We start from the raw sequence: 20,015 nt of genomic DNA, 5'->3' as shown, positions 1-20,015 counted from the left end.
TCCCAGACGGTGATGCAGCTAGTTAAAATGCTCTCCACAATACATCTGCAGAAATTTGCGAGTATAGATGGTGTTATACCAACTCTCCTCAAACTTCTAATGAAATATAGCCGCTGTCAGGCCTTCGTCATAACTGCATTGATATGTTGGGCCCAGTATAGCTCCTCAGAGATGTTGACACCCAGGAACTTGAAATTGCTCACTCTTTCCATTTCTGATCCCTCTATGAGGGCTAGTGTGTTCCCTCAGCTTACCCTTTCTGAAGTCCACAATCAGTTCTTTGGTCTTACTGATGTTGTGTGCAAGATATTTTCTGTGACACCACTCAACTAGCTGAGTATATCTCGCTCCTGTACACCTTCTCGTCACCATCTGAAATTCAGTCAACAGTAATTGTGTCATCAGCAAATTTATAGAGTGGCATTTGAGCTGTGCCTAGCCACACAGTCATGGGTGTAGAGAGAGCAGTGCAGTGGGGTAAACATACATTCGTGAGATGTTGATAATCAGTGAGATGGAGATGTTATTTCCAGTATGCAGACTGTAGCCTTCCAAAGAGGAAGTCAAGGATCTAGTTGCAGAGGGAGGGTCAGAGACCCAGATTTTAGAGCTTTTCAATCAGAACTGCAGGAATGATTGTGTTAAACACTGAGCTGTTAAACAGCATCCTGACATAAGTATTATTAGGGCCACAAGAAGAGCCAATGAAGTTGCATTGCTGTAGACCTATTGTGATGATAAGCAAACTGCAGTGGGTGCAGATCCTTGTTGAGAGAGGAGTTGAATCTAGCCATAACCAATCTCTTATCATCAAAGAGGAGAGAGCTACAGGATGACAGTCATTAAGACAGCTCACACTGTTCTACTTGGGCACTGGTATGATGTTGTCCTTTTGAAGCAGGTGGGAACTTCTCACTGTATCAATGAGAAGACTGAAAATGCTTTGAACACATCCGCCAGTTGGCACAGGTTTTTCAGAGCTCTACCAAGTACACCATCGGGGCCTGTCACCTTGCAAGGGTTCACCCTCTTGAAAACCAATCTGATACTCCCATTACCACTGATGAGATTAAGAATGTTATTTCCTCTATGAACCTGGGGAAAGCTCCTGGCCCTGATGGGTTTACAGCAGAATTTAATAAATGTTTTGCACCTTCATTAATCCCTTGGTTCTGTAGGGTTTTCGAGGCTTCATTAAAACTTGGTAAACTTCCCGAATCTTTCAATAGAGCGTCAATCTCTCTAATATTAAAGAAGGATAAAGATCCTGCTCAATGTGCATCTTATAGACCAATATCTTTATTAAATGTTGATTCTAAAATTTTTTCTAAATTATTAGCAAACAGATTAGAAAAAGTACTTCCTTTTATTATTTCGGAAGACCAAACGGGTTTTATTAAAGGTCGTTACTCTTTTTATAACATTCGCACACTGTTAAATATTGTTTATACCCCCTCACAAAATGTTCTTGAGTGTGTTATCTCTTTAGATGCTGAGAGCGCTTTTGATAAAGTAGAATGGCCTTACTTATTTAAGGTGCTTGAAATGTTTAATTTTAGCTCGAAATTTATATCCTGGATCAAATTGTTATATCATTCTCCTGTGGCCTCGGTCCGTACTAACTCTTTAAACTCACCTTTTTTTCCCTCTTTTTCGAGGTACTCGACAAGGTTGTCCTCTTAGTCCTTTATTATTTGATATTGCATTAGAACCTCTTGCAATTGCCATTCGAGAATCTCCAAATATTACTGGGATAACTTGGGGCTTAAAGTCCCATAAAATATCACTCTATGCTGATGACTTACTTTTATATATTTCTAATCCTCAAAAATCCATCCCTGCTGTTTTAGATTTATTAGCACAATTTAGTCTTTTTTCAGGTTATAAATTAAATCTTAGTAAAAGTGAACTTTTCCCAATTAATAAACAACTTCCTTTATATCATAACTTTCTGTTTAAATTGATTAATAATTATTTTTCATATCTTGGGATTAAAATTACTTGTAAACACAAAGATTTGTTTAAGATTAATTTTTTACCATTAATTGACCATATTATTCAACTTTCATCTAAATGGTTTCCATTATATTTAACTTTGATTGGTCGTATTGATGCAGTTAAGATGTTTTTTCTGCCAAAATTTTTATATATATTTCAGGCATTACCAATTTTTGTTCTAAAATCTTTTTTTGATAAAGTTGACTCAAAAATTTCTTCATTTATTTGGCAAAATAAAAACCCGAGACTGGGTAAAATACATTTACAGAAAGCTAAGAGAGATGGAGGTTTAGCATTACCTAACTTTAGATTCTATTATTGGGCAATTAATATTCGACATATGAAATTTTGGTTACTTGACCAGGATATACTATCCATTCCTAAATGGGTAGCAATGGAATTACAATCTGTTCAGGACTATACACTTGGCTCTATTTTAGGTTCCTCTCTTCCTTTTGATTTGAAACGCCTCAAACAGGTCTCTAACCCGATAGTTAAATATACCTTACGTATTTGGTTTCAATTCAGAAAATTTTTTGATCTTAACCAATTTGGGCTAGCGATTCCTATTTTAGGTAACATATTTTTTCCTCCCTCTTTCACAGATCGTGCTTTTCAAATTTGGAAGACTAAGGGTATTTCACAGTTTTTGGATTTATTTTTAGATGGTTCCCTTATGTTTTTTGAACAATTATCTAATAAATATAATTTATCAAGAATACATTTTTTAGATATCTACAAGTTAGAAATTTCCTAAGTACTATACTTTCTTCCTTTCCAATGCTTCCTCCTACATATATTTTAGATACTATAATTAACCTTAATCCATGTCAGAAAGGTGCATTGGCTATGATTTATAATATTATTATGAAACTTAGGAAAGCTCCATTTGATAAGATTAGGGTAGATTGGGAACAGGAATTGGGTTCTATCATTTCCATGGATGACTGGGGGCAGATTTTACAATTAGTCAATACTTCCCCTATCTGTGCTAAACATTCCCTAATTCAATTTAAAGTTGTTCATAGAGCACATATGTCCAAAAATAAATTAGCTCATTTTTATTCTCATATTAATCCTTTTTGTGATAGATGTCCGGGGCAGATAGCCTCTTTAACTCAAATGTTTTGGTCTTGTCCTACTCTGGAAACTTTTTGGAGAGACATTTTTAATATTATCTCAAAGGTATTGAATATAGATATCTCTCCTCACCCTATTACTGCTATCTTTGGATTACCTACGATTTCCAGTAATCTTTCTCCTTCAGCCCGTAGAATGATTGCATTTCTTACTTTAATGGCGAAAAGATGTATCTTACAACATTGGAAAGAGCTTAATGCTCCAACTACCTTTTTTTGGTTTTCTCAGATGATATTATGCTTGAATTTGGAGAAAATTAGAAGCAATCTCTATGATTCCTCACCTAAATTTGAACAGACCTGAAGATCTTTTATTCAATATTTTCATTTAATGTAATTTTTTTTTCTTCTCTTTTTTGCTCCATATTTATATTCCCTTCTTGTTTTTTCTTACTGTTTTTAATGGAGGTTGGGTTTGAGGACGTGATTTTAAGTTCTTTAACTCTACTTGGTTCCAAGTTAGCCCATTGCTTTGCTTTGCTTTTAGTTTAGTTGCACGGTGGGTTTTTTTTGGGGGGGTTTTTTGGGGTTTTTTTTTCCTTTTCTCTATTGATATATATATATAAAAATTAGTATACTATTATGTTACCTTATTATGTAATGTTTAAATTACATTGTTTGTATCATTTTTTTTATCTGTATTAATATATCCTGTAATTTTATTATATTCTAACTGTGTATTAGTGCCTATATGGCTTACCTTTTTGTATACTTATTCAATAAAAAGATTTAAAAAGATTTAAAAAAAAACAATCTGATGTCTGCCTTCAAGACAGAGATTGCTGGATCACCGGGTGCTGCAGGGATTCCCATAGTGTGGCCAAGTGGTTAAGGTATTTGTCTAGTGATCTGAAGATCGCTAGTTCAAGCCTTGGCTGAGGCAGCGTGTTGTGTCCTTGAGCAAGGCACTTAACCACACTCTGCGATGATATCGGTGCCAAGCTGTGTAAGTCCTAATACCCTTCCCTTGGACAACATCGGTGGCATGGAAGGGAGATTTGCAGCATGGGCAACTGCCAGTCTTCTATACAACCTTGCCAGACCTGCGCCCTGGAAACCTTCCAAGGCACAAATCCATGGACTCATGAGACTAACGGATGCCTATATTCTTTCTTTCAAAGCATGCATGAAAGGCATTGAGCTCATCTGGGAGCGAAGCAACTCTGCCATTCATGATGTTAGGTTTCGCTCTGTTGTAGGTAATGGCCTGCAAAGTCTGCCTGAGCTGATGTGCATCTGATTCCACCTCTAACTTCACTTGGAACCGTTCCTACGTACTTGAAGTAACCGTTCATAAGTCATACCTGGCCTTCTTGTATAGTCCTGAATCACCAGACTTAAATGCCACAGATCTAACCTGCAGCAAATTTCAAACCTCCTGGTTCATCCACAGTTTTTGATTTGGGTATGTACAGCATGTTCTTGTAGGCAAATATTCATCCACACAGGTTTTAATGAAGTCAGTGACAACTGTGGCATACCTATTCAGACTTGAAGATGAATCCCAGAATACAGTCCAGCCTCTGCCCATACTTAGGGAGTAGAAGGACAGCCAGGTGATCAGACTTTCTAAAGTGTGGTTATGAGATGGCACAGTAAGCACTCTTGATGGTAGTCTAACAGTGGTCCAGTGTTGTTAGCTCCTCTGGTTCTACATGTGATACGTTGCTAATAATTGTTTTGCGACTTTTTCAAGCTGGCCTGGTTCAAATCCCCCAAAATGATGGGAAAGGCCTGTTTCTTGCCTGTTGATTACATTGCTCAGTTCATCTAGAGCCTGTCTGACACTCGCCTGAGGTGGGATGGCACCATTACCAAGATGATGGCTGAAAACTCCCGCGACAGATAAAATGTTCCAGTTCGGGTGAACAGGACTGGGACAGCACTACCGCGTTTATATACCACAAGCATACTCCCAGTACAAGTGAGTTTTTCATTGCATTTTGTGCATACATATACTTATGCATATGTCAATAAATTCAACTATGACTTTATAAACTTTGTTCACATTGATGAGAGGAATTGAGTATAGGAATAGAGATGCCTTGCTGTAGTTTAGGGGGCCTGGGTGGGACCAGACATGAAGCACTAAGTTTTGGTCTTCTTGACCAACAAAGGATTGATATGCCATTAAGGATGTGACATAGATTTATTGGACTGGAAGGATAAGGACGACCATGCTATTAGAAGGATGTGATTAAGGTGGAGAGAATACAGAAAAGATTCACAGGAATGTTACCTGACTGGAAGGATTGAATTATCTCAAGAGATTAGATGGCTGGAATTGTTTTCTTTGGAGTAAACAAGGCTGATGGGAAACCTTTTAGAGGTTTATAAAATCATGAACTTTATAAGAAGGGTATCATCACATGGGTTTGTCCCTATAACTATCTTGAAATCACTAAAATTATGGTCACTGGTCCCAAAGTGTCTATAAACACATCAACCTCTTTCCCTAGGAAGAGACTGAGTATAGTCCTTTAGCAAGTTCAACTTCAACCTCAACTTCCCCAGTATAGACTGGGATCCCTTTAGTGCAAATAGTTTAGATGGGGTAGAACTTGTTGGATGCATCCAGGAAAGTTTCTTAAATCAGTATGTAGATAGTCCAACAAGTGGAGGGACCATACTGGACCTCGTGTTGGGAAATGAGCCAGCACAGGTGACTGTTCCCTCAATATTCTCCCACTGAAAGGTCAGTGATCAAACTCCTTAAGTTTTAAGTTAGCTTTAGGTAAGGATAATTATGGCCCTTGTGGGAAAGTATTGAATTGAAGCAGTGTAAATTATGAGAGTATTAGGCAGTTAATTGGGACAGTTGTTTCTGTGCAAGTCCACATCTGACACGAGAAGGATGTTTAAAAATCAACTGCAGAGTTATGTAAGAAGGAAGTATGAGGATGGGTATGTAAGAGAACCTTGGATGTCAAGGGAGGTGGTGAATTTAGCCAAGAAGAAAAAGGAAGTATATGTAAGATTTAGGAAAATAGAATCAAACAGAGAACTTGAGAACAGGGTCCTGGAAGAACGTTGTTTCATTTTTACTGTGTACTGTACCAGCTGCTTATGGTCAAAATGACAATAAACTTGACTTGACTTGAGAATTATAAAGAAGCTAGGAAAGAACTCAAGAGGGAAGACAGCCAGAAAGAGCCATGAAAAGTCCTTGGCAAGTAGGATTAAAAAGAATTCCAAGGCATTCTAAACAAATATCAAGAGGATAACTAAAGAGATGGAAGGATACAGGAGGAAATATGTGCTCGAAATGAGTGTTTACCAAAGAGAAGAACACGGAGGAGTGTGCTAATATGCTAGAAAATGTTAAGATAAAGTTAATTCTCTTTAAAAACATTAAAGTGGATAAGTCCCCAGAGTCTAATGGGATATACCCCAGGTTACTGAGAAAGGTAACTGATGAGATTGCTGGGCAATCTAAAAATGTCTATAACTAGAGAGCTTGCATTTAAGGTGGAAGGGAGATCAAAGGAGATGTCAAAGCAAGTTTTTTTTTTACACAGAGTGTTGGGTGCCTGGAATGTGCTGCCAAAAGAGGAAAGGAGTCAATTATGAAAGGGGAGATTAGTGGGCTCTTTGATAGACACGTGAATATAGATGGAGGGATATGGGCATTGTATAGGTAGAAACAGTTAGTTTATTTAGGCATTTAATTACTAGTTTAATTGGTTTGGCACAGTATGATGGCTGAAGGGTCTGTTCCTGTGCTGTGTTCTATGACACAGAAGGAAACCATTTGGCCTATCCATCTATGCTTGCTCTCAGGGCAATCTCATCAATGCCATTCCACCTTTTGTTTCCCATTCTCTCCCATCAACTCCTACCACTTCTTCTACCAACCATCCACTCCAGGGTCAATTTTTACAATTCCAATTAACCTACCAATGAGCTCCTGTTTAGATATGGGAGGAAAATGAGGTGCTGGGGAAATCCATGTGGTCATAATAAGAACTTAGAAACTCCATACAGATAGCACCAGAAGTTAGAAACAATTCTCAATCAAAGAAGCTGTGAGACAGCCCTTTACGTTACAGTTATACACTGCTCTTTGTAAAAGAGTGAGTTCTCTTTTTCGTTTGACTTTGATCTGCTTTCACACTCAGAATGATTTAATGGGGTAGATGAGAAACTGAACCCAACTTCTTTGCTGAGGAAATCCTATCTGAATGAGTAAGCAAGTTCAGTTAAGGTTTACTTGACTAATACCTGGAATGGGCAAAATTGACTAATTAACATTCTTGATGGACAAGGGGATCAGGGAATATGGCAGATGACGGGAAAATAAATTTGTGTTATAGACCTGCCAAAACAGGACTGAAACTTTTAAAAGATTTTGAGATAGGGCTGCACAGTAGCATAGCTAGTAAAGCTGTACTGTGCCTGTGCTGCACTGCACTATGTTTAATAACAGAAAAGAAAGCCATTCAGCCGATCCAGTCCATGTCAACTCTTAGGGAAATCTCATCAATTCCAGTCTTCCTGTTTATTTCCTATTCTCTCCCATCAACTCCTAGAAACTACTCAATTTAGGATCAATTTTTACAGTCACCAATTAAGTGTTCTCTGTGTAGAGTTTACACTTTAATCTAGAAACATGTGGTTTCCTACCACATAAGGTAATTGGCTACTATAGATTATCCCTTGTGTGTAGATGAGTGGTAGAGTCAAGAGCAGTTGATGGGAATTCGGGGAGAATAAAGTGGGTTAGTGTGTGGACATTGAGTAAAAACTGGTACCAGACAGTTACCATGGACTTAATGGACTAAAGAGTCTGTTTCGGCTGTATCTTTCTATGGCTTTTCTACCATTTATTCTAAAAGGTATATTTTATTACATCAGGATCACTCACCAACTTGTCTGGATGTTGCTACCTGCATAAATTCTTCTATTTCATCTTCCACATCATATAACTGAACTGCTTGGATCTGGTTAAATATAAAACAGGATACTAATCATCAGCTTCATTACAGATATTTTATTCATGTTATCCTGCTGATGAAACTATGCATTCTACAAATACCGGAGGGAGAGAGAGAGGGAGGGAGAGAGCGGGGGTGGGGGGGAGAGAGAGAGAACCATTGATCTTTTTGGCACCCCTGCACTGTGTTCAGGGCTGAAGTCCTTCTTCAGATCTCTTTTAAATCATGTCTCACCTTCAATATAAGCCCTCAAAGTTTTAGTTTTACTTCCCCTCTTCTTGGAAGAGGACAACGTCCTTCTGCCCTCACAGTGTACGTGTACAAAGCAAGGCAGGGAGTTAAACACCTTCTCAAAAATCACTCAAGCCAGATGCTTTCTTCAGGATTTTTAATGAGATATTGCTGTTTTAAGAGTAAATAAAGAGGAGATGGAGGTGGATGTCTTTCTACACCATGTGCTTCAAATTGAAATCCAAATTAACCTGCACAGGAAATTATATGCAGTAAATTAACAGCTTACATACAGGAAGTGATGTACTGCACCTCCAGAGGCCAGAACACTGCCTGCCTGGCATCCTTGAAATGTCAAATTTAACTACTGAAACTATAAGTCAAATGATCATTTCATTCGGTCTTTGGCAAAAGATAAAAAGGATAGTCTTAGAGACTGGTCTTGAAAAAATTCTTTAACCGTTCTCACTTCAAATATGTCAGCCTTGATGACATGCTTGCTCATGATAAAGTCTGATGAGCAAAGCGGTGACACGGTACTCACCCAGAATGACAACTGGGTGATGAACCTGTATAAATGACCAGATGCAGCTTCAGAAGTTGGAATTTCATCCCTGTTATTGGAAACATGGTCACACTCACACTCCATGAAGGCTGACAAGGCTAAGCAGAGTTCCCTTCCTACTGGCTCCAGTACAAATATACTGGATCTTCTTAGACCAAAAGACAAAGGAGCAGAAGTCGGCCATTTGGCCTACCGAGTCTGCTCCGCCATTTTATCATGAGCTGATCCATTCTCCCATTTAGTCCCACACCCCGCCTTCTCACCCCAACCTTTGATGCCTTGGCTACTCAGATACCTATCAATCTCTGCCTTAAATACACCCAATGACTTGGTCTCCACTGCCGCCCATGGCAACAAATTCCATAGACTCACCACCCTCTGGCTAAAAAAATTTCTTCGCATCTCTGTTCTGAATGGGCGTCCTTCAGTCCTTAAGTCATGCCCTCTCGTACTAGACTCCCCCATCATGGGAAACAACTTTGCCACATCCACTCTGTCCATGCCTTTCAACATTCAAAATGTTTCTATAAGGTCCCCCCTCATTCTTCTAAACTCCAAGGAATAGAGTCCAAGAGCAGACAAACGTTCCTCATATGTTAACCCTCTCATTCCTGGAATCATTCTAGTGAATCTTCTCTGTACCCTCTCCGACATCAGCACATCCTTTCTTAAATAAGGAGACCAAAACTGCCCACAGTACTCCAAGTAAGGTCTCAACAGCGCCTCATAGAGCCTCAACATCACATCTCTGCTCCTATACTCTATTCCTCTAGAAATGAATGCCAACATTGCATTCGTCTTTTTCACCACCGACTCAACCTGGAGGTTAACCTGAAGGGTATCCTGCACGAGGACTCCCAAGTCCCATTGTATCTCAGAACTTTGAATTGTCTCCCCATTTAAACAATAGTCTGCCCGTTCACCTCTTCTGCCAAAGTGCATAACCATACACTTTCCAACATTGTATTTCATTTGCCACTTCTTTGCCCATTCTTCCAATCTATCCAAGTCTCTCTGGAGACTCTCAGTTTCATCAGAACTATCGGCCCCTCCACCTATCTTCATATCATCAGCAAACTTAGCCACAAAGCCATTTATTCCATAATCCAAATCGTTGATGTACAACATAAAAAGAAGCGGCCCCAACACGGACCCCTGTGGAACACCACTGGCAACCGGCAGCCAACCAGAATAGGATCCCTTTATTCCCACTCTCCGTTTCCAGCCAATCAGCCAACGCTCTATCCACATATGTAACTTTCCTGTAATTCCATGGGCTCGTATCTTGTTAAGTAGCCTCATGTGTGGCACCTTGTCAAAGGCCTTCTGAAAATCCAAATATACAACATCCACTGCATCTCTCTTGTCTAGCCTACTTGTAATTTCCTCAAAAAATTGTAATAGGTTTGTCAGGCAGGATTTTCCTTTCAGGAAACCATGCTGAGTTCTGCCTATCTTGTCATATGCCTCCAGGTACTCCGTAATCTCATCCTTGACAATCCACTCCAACAACTTCCCAACCACCGATGTCAAGCTAACAGGTCTATAATTTCCTTTTTGCTTCCTTGCCCCCTTCTTAAATAGCGGAGTGACATTTGCAATTTTTCAGTCCTCCGGAACCATGCCAGAATCTATTGAGTTTTGAAAGATCATCGCGAATGCCTCTGCAATCTCTACAGCTACTTCCTTCAGAACATGAGGATGCATTCCATCTGGTCCGGGAGATTTATCTACCTTTAGACTATTCAGCTTCCTGAGTACTTTCTCTGTCGTAATTGTGACTGTGCACACTTCTCTTCCCTACCACCCCGGAGTGTCTGGTATACTGCTGATGTCTTCCTCAGTGAAGACTGATGCAAAATACTCGTTCAGTTCCTCCGCCATCTCCTTATCTCCCATTACAATTTCTCCAGCATCATTTTCTATTGGTCCTATATCTATTCTTACCTGTCTTTTACTCTTTATATACTTGAAAAAGCTTTTAGTATCCTCTTTGATATTATTTGCTAACTTCCTTTCATAGTTCTTTTCCCTCTTAATGAACTTCTTAGTTTCCTCTTGTAAGCTTTTAAAAGCTTCCCAAAATCACCCAACCTCAAGCTTTCTTTGGAATTTAATGAGATCTTACTTGTTAAAAGATATTGGGCAAATAATGAGGGGATGGAGATTGTTGTCTTTCTACACCGTGTGCTTCAAGTCAAAATCCGAATTAACCCACGCAGGAAATGATATTAAAGAAACAGTTTATGTACCGGAAATGATAAACGTACAAAACAAACTGTATGCAAAACTCTCGAGGCTATAACAGGGGTCGGCAACCTTTTTGCCTCTGTGGGCCGGATCACGTATTAGTGAGCGAATGGTGGGCCAGATAAATGCCATAAAAAACTTGAAATATGGGAATTATCCATTTAAATACATCTAGTTATGTTTTGCCTCAGATTAATGAATAACACATGCTAGAAAATCATTTGTGCTTAACCAAAAAAAAAAACGATGTATTGAATGGTGGTAAATTAAGTATAATAAAATGTGGAGCATCCTCATTTTTGCTTTCAAGGAATATTGCCACTTCTTCATGCAATGCAAATACTCTTTCCAGCATTGACCCTCGGCTATGCCAGCGTACATTTCAGAAATAAGCCAGGTCCCCATATTCTGCCTCTGTATCCAACAAAAACTGCTTAAACTGGCGATGATTCAATCCACGAGTTAGGATCAGATTCATTGCCTTCACAACGATGTCCATAACATCCTTTAATTTCAAAGTCTTGGCACATAATGCCTCTTGATGGATAATGCAATGAAGTTTAACCAGTTTCTGTACGATTCCAAGTTTTTCCATTTGTCCTTGCAGCAATGCGATGATGCCTTTTTTCTGTCCCACCATTGCTGGTGCCCCATCAGTTGTGATGCCAGTTAGCTTTGACACATTAAGTTTCATTTCTGACATCATTTTCAACAAAGCTTCAAAAACGTCTGCTCCAGTAACCGTGTCCTTCATAGGAATTAATTGAATAAACTCTTCAAAAATTTGAAAAGTTGAGGTCACTCCTCGCACAAACACTGCAAATTGAGCAGTGTCTCTCAAGTCTGTGCTCTCATCAAGCGCAATTGAAAAAAAATTGCAATTCGTTGCAGGCATTGCTTAAACAATTTTTAACATCCGCTGACATTTCGTAAACTCGCCGTGTGATTGTTCTTGCTGACAGGTTGATAGATGCAAATAAAGATTTCTTTTCAGGACAAACAATATCCACCACTGCCAGTAAATATTCTTTGACAAACTCTCCATCTGTAAAAGGCTTCATCTTATCTGCAATACGTTTTGAGACTTCGTAGTTTCCATGGGTATTTCCTTCATTTTCACTGCTTTTCTTGGCAAAAAATTATGTTTGTTTTCCAAAACTAGCCTTCATTCGTTCAACTTCATCTTTCCTTACTTGCCAGTAAACTTGTTAAAATTTCCACTATGGCGGGTCTCGTAATGTCGCCTGATATTTGCCACCTTCTTCACAGCAACATTTTCTAGGCAAATGAGACAAACTGGTTTCCCGGCTTGCTCGATGAAGAATTAATCTAGTGTCCAAGTGTCTTGGAAATTTCGGCACTCAGTGTATACCTTCCTGCGTTTTGCATTCATTGCCATTGGAATTTTTTTTTGATTTTATTTTGAAACGCGAGTTGTTCAACAAGTATCATAGCACATGTAAATATCTGGATATTTAGCGTGGATTTCTTGTTAAAACACAGTGATGCTGTTCCTATTTACAAATTTGAATGATCCCATCTGAAAACCTGCGCATGCACGGAGAGTATCTAATACATATTAATAAGGTAGTCTGCCTTCCCGTCATTCATATATACCAGTGTTTGGTTTGGAACAAAACAGAAGCTGGAGCCGGTCTAAGAAGACGCCATGCATGTCCACCAGTGTGGTCGCGTGAAACATTCAGAATAAGGAAAAATCACTCACTGGCCGGATAAGCATAGTATCCCAATATTTGCTTGCAGGCCGGTCAAAATACCTTTGCGAGCCATAGGTTGCCTACCCCTGGGTTATGACAATGTGTATTCATCATATCTATACCCCTCATGATTTTATACACCTCTATAACAGCACATTTAATTCCTGAATTGCAATGAATAAAATCCTAACCTGCCCATCCTCTCATTATAACTCAGGCCCTTGAACTCTGGCAAAATCTTTGTAAATCTTCTTGCTACTCTTTCCAGTTTAATAACACTTTTACTCTAACAGGGTGACAAAAACTGTACACTATGGTTCAAGCATGTTTTCTCCAATGTCTTGCACAACTGCAACACAACAGCCCAACTTGTATACTCAAAGCTTTGATTGATAGAGAGCAGTATGCCAAATGCCTTCAGTGGTTTGAACAGGGCACGACTGCGCAAGCGCGTGGACATCAGCCACTGAGAACAGCAAGAAGAGTTTAAAAAGAAAGATTTAAACAGCAGGCATTGGAGAAGCAGGCAACAGAGTAGAGGGAGACTAAGTAGGAAGGCTTTGGCTCAATGGGGCTTGGGCGATAAAGGGTCGAGGCGAGGTAGGTTATCTGTGTAGAATACAGACAGAACGTATGTGTGTTAGGCTGGTTTTCTGTGCTCGGTGTCAGATGTGGGAGTTCCAGTAGACTCCCAGCCTCCCAGACAGCCACATCTGCACCAGGTGTGTCCAGCTGCAGCTCCTTAAGGACCGCGTTAGGGAACTGGAGATGCAGCTCGGTGACCTTCGTCTGGTCAGGGCAAGTGAGGAGGTGATAGAGAGGAGCTATAGGCAGGTGGTCACACCGGGGTCTGGGGAGACAGAAAAGTGGGTAAAGGTCAAAGTCAGGAGAGGGAAGGGCAGGAGTCAGAGGCTAGACAGCACCCCTATGACAATAAGTACTCCTGTTTGAGTATTGTTGGGGGAGGCGGCCTACCTGGGGGGAAGCAACAATGGTCACGCCTCTGGCACAGAGTCTGGCCCTGTAGCTCAGAAGGGTAGGGAAAGGAAGAGAATGGCAGCAGTGATAGGGGACTCTATTGTTAGGGGGTCAGACAAGCAATTCTGTGGAAGCAGGAAGGAAACGTGGATGGTAGTTTTCCTTCCAGGTTCCAGGGTCCGGATGTTTCTGATCGAGTCCACAATATCTGGAAGTGGGAAGGAGAACAGCCAGAGGTCGTGGTACATATTGGTACCAATGACTTAGGCAGGAAAAGGGAGAAGGTCTTGAAAGCAGACAACAGGGAGTTAGGAAGGAAGCTGAGAAGCAGGATCACAAAGGTAGTCATCTCAGGATTACTACATGTGCCACGTAACAGTGAGTATAGGAATAGGGTGAGGTGGAGAATAAATGTGTGGCTGAGGGATTGGAGCAGGGTACAGGGATTCAGATTTCTAGAGCATTGGGACCTCTTTTGGGGCAGGTGTGACCTGTACAAAAAGGATGGGTTGCACTTGAATCCCGGGGGACCAATATCCTGGTGGGGAGGTTTGCTAAGGCTGCTGGGGAGAGTTTTAACTAGAATTGGTGGGGGGTGGGAACCGAACTGATGTGACGGAGGAAAGCGAGATTGGCTCACAAATTGAGAAAGCTTGGAAACTGTGAAAGGGAGGATAGGCAGGTGATATAGAGAATGGAAGCGCTCAGATCGATGGTTTGAGATGTGTCTATTTCAATTCGAGGAGTATTATGAACAAAGCGGATGAGCTTAGAGTGTGGATCAGCACTTAGAGCTATGATGTTGTGGCCATTACAGAGCCTTGGATGGTGCAGGGGCAGGAATGGCTACTTCAAGTGCCAGGCTTTAGATGTTTCAGAAAGGACAGGGAGTGAGGCAAAAGAGGTGGAGGTATGGCACTGCTGATCAGGGATGGTGTCATGGCTGCAGAAAAGGAAGAAGTCATGGAGGGGTTGTCTATGGAGTCTCTGTAAGTGGAAGTTAGGAATAGGAAGGGATCAATAACTCTACTGGGTGTTTTTCATTTGCCATCCAATAGTAACAGGGACATAGAGGAGCAGATAGGGACACAGATTCTGCAAAGGTGTAATAATAACAGGGTTGTTGTGGTGAGAAATTTTAATTTCCCAAATATTGATTGGCATCTCCCAATAGGAGGTTTAGATGGGGCGGAGGTTGATAGGTGTGTTCAGGAAGATGTCTTGACACAATATGTTGATAAGCCAACAAGAGGAGAGGCTCTACTTGATCTGGCATTGGGAAATGAACCTAGTCAGGTATCAAGTCTCTCAGTGGGAGAGCATTTTGAAGATAGTGATCACAATTCTATCTCCTTTACCATAGCATTGAAGAGGGAAAGGAACACACAAGTTAGGGAAACATTTAATTGGAGTAAGGGGAAATATGGGGCTAACAGGCATGAACTTGGAAGGATAAATTGGAAACAGATGTTCTCAGGGAAACCTACAGAGGTAATGTGGCAAATGTTCAGGGGATATTTGTGTGGGGCTCTGCATAGATACGTTCCAATGAGACAGGAAAGGATGGTAGGGTACAAGAACCGTGATGTACAAAGACTATTGTAAATCTAGTCAAGAAGAAAAGAAGAGCTTAACCATAGAAACCATAGAAACTACAGCACAGAAACAGGCCTTTTGGCCCTTCTTGGTTGTGCCGAACCATTTTCTGCTTAGTCTCACTGACCTGCACATGGACCATATCCCTTCATACACCTCCCATCCTTGTATCTGTCCAACTTATTCTTACATGTTAAAAAAGAACCCGCATTTACCACCTCGTCTGGCAGCTCATTCCATACTCCCACCACTCTCTGTGTGAAGAAGCCCCCCCTAATGTTCCCTTTAAACTTTTCCCCCCTCACCCTTAACCCATGTCCTCTGGTTTTTCTCTCCCCTTGCCTCAGTGGAAAAAGCCTGCTTGCATTCACTCTATCTATACCCATCATAATTTTATATACCTCTATCAAATCTCCCCTAATTCTTCTACGCTCCAGGGAATAAAGTCCTAACCTATTCAACCTTTCTCTGTAACTGAGTTTCTCAAGTCCCGGCAACATCTTTGTAAACCTTCTCTGCCCTCTTTCAACCTTATTTATATCCTTCCTGTAATTTGGTGACCAAAACTGAACACAATACTCCAGATTTGGCCTTACCAATGCCTTATACAACCTCATCATAACATTCCACCTCTTATACTCAATACTTTGATTAATAAAGGCCAATGCACCAAAAGCTCTCTTTACGACCCTATCTACCTGTGACGCCACTTTTAGGGAATTTTGTATCTGTATTCCCAGATCCCTCTGTTCCACTGCACTCCTCAGTGCCTTACCATTAACCCTGTATGTTCTACCTTGGTTTGTCCTTCCAACATGCAATACCTCACACTTGTCTGTATTAAACTCCATCTGCCATTTTTCAGCCCATTTTTCCAGCTGGTCCAAGTCCCTCTGCAGGCTCTGAAAACCTTCCTCACTCTCTACTACACCTCCAATCTTTGTATCATCAGCAAACTTGCTGATCCAATTTACCACATTATCATCCAGATCATTGATATAGATGACAAATAACAATGGACCCAGCACTGATCCCTGTGGCACACCACTAGTCACAGGCCTCCACTCGGAGAAGCAGTTCTCTACCACCACTCTCTGGCTTCTTCCATTGAGCCAATGTCTAATCCAATTTACTACCTCTCCATGTATACCTAGTGACTGAATTTTCCTAACTAACCTCCCAAGCGGGACCTTGTCAAAGGCCTTACTGAAGTCCATGTAGACAATATCCACTGCCTTCCCTTCATCCATTTTCCTGGTAACCTCCTCGAAAAACTCCAATAGATTGGTCAAACATGACCTACCACGCACAAAGCCATGTTGACTCTCCCTAATAAGTCCCTGTCTATCCAAATGCTTGTAGATTCTGTCTCTTAGTACTCCCTCCAATAACTTACCCACTACCGATGTCAAACTTACTGACCTATAATTTCCCAGATTACTTTTTGATCCTTTTTTAAACAACGGAACAACATGAGCCATTCTCCAATCCTCCGGCACCTCACCCGTAGACAGCGAAATTTTAAATATATCTGCCAGGGCCCCTGCAATTTCAACACTAGTCTCCTTCAAGGTCCGAGGGAATACCCTGTCAGGTCTTGGGGATTTATCCACTTTAATTTGCCTCAAGATAGCAAGCATCTCCTCCTTTTCAATCTGTACAGTTTCCATGATCTCACTACTTGTTTCCCTTAATTCCATAGACTTCATGCCAGTTTCCTTAGTAAATACAGACGCAAAAAACCCATTTAAGATCTCCCCCATTTCTTTTGGTTCTGCACATAGCCGACCACTCTGATCTTCAGGAGGACCAATTTTATCCCTTACAATCCTTTTACTCTTAATATACCCGTAAAAGCTCTTTGGACTATCCTTCACTTTGACTGCCAAGGCAACCTCATGTCTTATGTTACGTACCCTGTAACTGGGTTGCCAAACCAGCAGAAATGGACTACTTAGTTGGAGTCTGGATTACTGGAACTAAGAAAGTTTTATTAAAGAAATAAGCAACACAATACTCTAATAGTAAGGATATAAATGCAACAGGTTAGCAATGAATAAACACACATGTACACGGAACTATGATAATAGGATAAATCAAGCTCTATCGCAGTCTAGGGGTAAATGATCAGTTTGAAGTGACGCAAAGTTCAGTTCAATTTAGTTCAGTTCAGTTCGCAGTAATCACTGTTGTGCCGTTAGGGTGGGGAGAAGAGAGAGAACAAATGAATATGCAAATTGGATTCCAAACAGACCTTCGATATTCCTCGCAGTTAGCTTTCGGGCGAGCCCTTTGTAATGCCTTCTGAGGTCACTGACTGTGACCCCTCCGTTCCAGATACGATCGTTCTTCTGCGGTGAACCCGGCACCCAGGCAAGGGCGAAAGCACACACCAGGTTCCCGCCCGACCGTATCTTTCCACCCTGTGCGTCTATGGCTGGTCCCGCGACTAGACCTCCAAAAAAACTTCACCAACTTGTGGGGGCACACCGCTTCCAGGGTCTCGTTACCTCGTGGCGTCGTGTGTCTGCTGCCTTAGCGAATCTGTCCCTTTTTATCCCCCTGCTGGGGTATTGCCTGTCCATCAAACTTCAAACAGTTCAGGTTTCAAAGCCACCGGTCTCTGACAATACTCGGAACCGTGTCTCCTTTCGGTAATCTCTCTCGTCTCTCTCTTATTAGCACCTTGCATGTTCCCCCATTGTCCTCTTATTGGCATCAATCTTCTGATAACTGGTTCTTTTGTCACACTTCTTTTAGCCCTCCTGATTTCCTTCTTAAGTATTTTCTTGCACTTTTTATACTCCTCAAGCACCTTATTTACTCCGTTTCCTATACATGTCATACAACTCTCTCTTCTTCTTTATCAGAGTTGCAATATCCCTTGAGAACCAAGGTTCCTTATTCCTATTCACTTTGCCTTTAATCCTGACAAGCTCTGCACTCTCAAAATTTCTCCTTTGAAGGCTTCCCACTTACCGATCACATTCTTGCCAGAGAACAACCTGTCCCAATCCACGCTTTTTAGATCCTTTCTCATTTCTTCAAATTTGGCCTTCTTCCAGTTTAGAGCTTCAACCCTAGGACCAGATTTATCTTTATCCATGATCAAGTTGAAACTAATGGTGTAATGATCACTGGAACCAAAGTGCTCCCCTACACACACTTCAGTCATTTGTCCTAACTCGTTTCCTAATAGGAGATCTAATATTGCATCCCGTCTAGTTGGTACCTCTATATATTGATTTAGAAAACTTTCTTGAACACATTTTACATACTCTAACCCATCTATACCCCTAACAGTATGGGAGTCCCAATCAATATGTGGAAAACTAAAATCCCTATTAAAATTAAAATTCTAGTTACACTGTGGTTGCTCTTCTGATTTCCCTACACTTCTTGGGAAGGATTTGCTTGTTCCCACTTGCCTAAAACCAATTATGCCTTTTTTTTTCCTGACCAGAGCCTCAATATCTCTCATCAACAAGGGTTCCTTAAACTTGACAGCATTACCAATCACTCTAGCAGAAACATGTTGCCCCAGAAGTCTTGATATCATACCTTTAAAAGCCTCCTATTTGCCAGTTGTCCCTTTACCAGCAAACAGTCTCAGCCAATTGACCCCAGCAATATCTTCTCCTTGCGGACAACATGAAGGTAGGTGGAGGAGGAACAGGGAGCAGGGAGTCTGTAGAAGGACGGATTAGGAGAGTGGGCAAAGAAGTGGCAGATAGAATTTAATTAAGGGAAATGTATGGTCATCCGCTTTGGTAGAAGGAATACAGGCATAGACTATTTCTAAATGGGGAGAAAATTCAGAAATCACATGTGCAAAAGGACTTGAGTCCTTAAGCAAGATTCCCTAAAGGTTAATTTGCAGGTTGATTCAGTGGTAAGGAAGGCAGATGCAATGTTAGCAACGCACACAAAATGCTAGAGGAACTCAGTAGGCCAGGCAGCATCTATGGAAAAGAGTAAATAGTCGACATCTTGGGCTGAGACCCTTCAATCAGCAACAGCAGATTTTCTCATGTTTGCAATGTTACCATTCATTTCAAGAAGATTAGAATATAAAAGCAAGGCTGTAATGATAAAGGCTTAATAAAGCATCGGTCAGATCACACTTAGAGTATTATGAGCAGTTTTGGGTCCCTATCTAAGAAGATATGTGATGGCGTTGGAGAGGGCCCAGAGGAGGTTCATGAGAAATAATTCCAGTTATGAAAGGCTTAATAGAGTCACAGAAAAGTACAGCAAAGAAACAGACCCTTTGGCCTGCTAGTCCATGCTGAAACCATTTAAAATGCCTACTCTCATCGAGTTTCACCAGGACTACAGTCCTCCATATCATACTGTCCATGCACCTATCCAAACTTCACTTAGATGTTGAAATCTAGCTTTCATGCACCACTTGTGCTGGCAGCTCATTCCACACTCTCACGACTCTCTGAGTGAAGAAGTTTCCCCTCCTGTTCACCTTAAACTTTTTACCTTTCACCCTTAACCCATGACCCCTGGTTGTAGTCCCACCCAACTTCAGAGGGAAAAGCCTGCTTGCATTTACCCTATCTATACCTCTCATAATTTTGTACATGGAGTGCTTGAT

At 40.9% G+C, this 20,015-nt stretch overlaps 1 protein-coding gene across 1 annotated transcript in view; it reads right to left on the bottom strand.

The window, feature by feature from the left end:
• The window catches only part of LOC140190461 (thioredoxin domain-containing protein 6-like), a 93,238-nt gene that overhangs the window by 50,349 nt on the left and 22,874 nt on the right, over window positions 1-20,015 (bottom strand). Inside the window, exon 8 of the mRNA XM_072247113.1 lies at window positions 8,002-8,077. Coding sequence (XP_072103214.1) covers window positions 8,002-8,077 — 76 coding nt within the window. The remainder of the gene's footprint in view (window positions 1-8,001; window positions 8,078-20,015) is intronic.

Source organism: Mobula birostris, chromosome 1 (genome assembly GCF_030028105.1).
Source record: "Mobula birostris isolate sMobBir1 chromosome 1, sMobBir1.hap1, whole genome shotgun sequence".
NCBI lineage: Eukaryota > Metazoa > Chordata > Chondrichthyes > Myliobatiformes > Myliobatidae > Mobula > Mobula birostris.
Note: the sequence above shows the minus strand (reverse complement) of the source record. Positions and strands in the feature narration are given on the sequence as shown.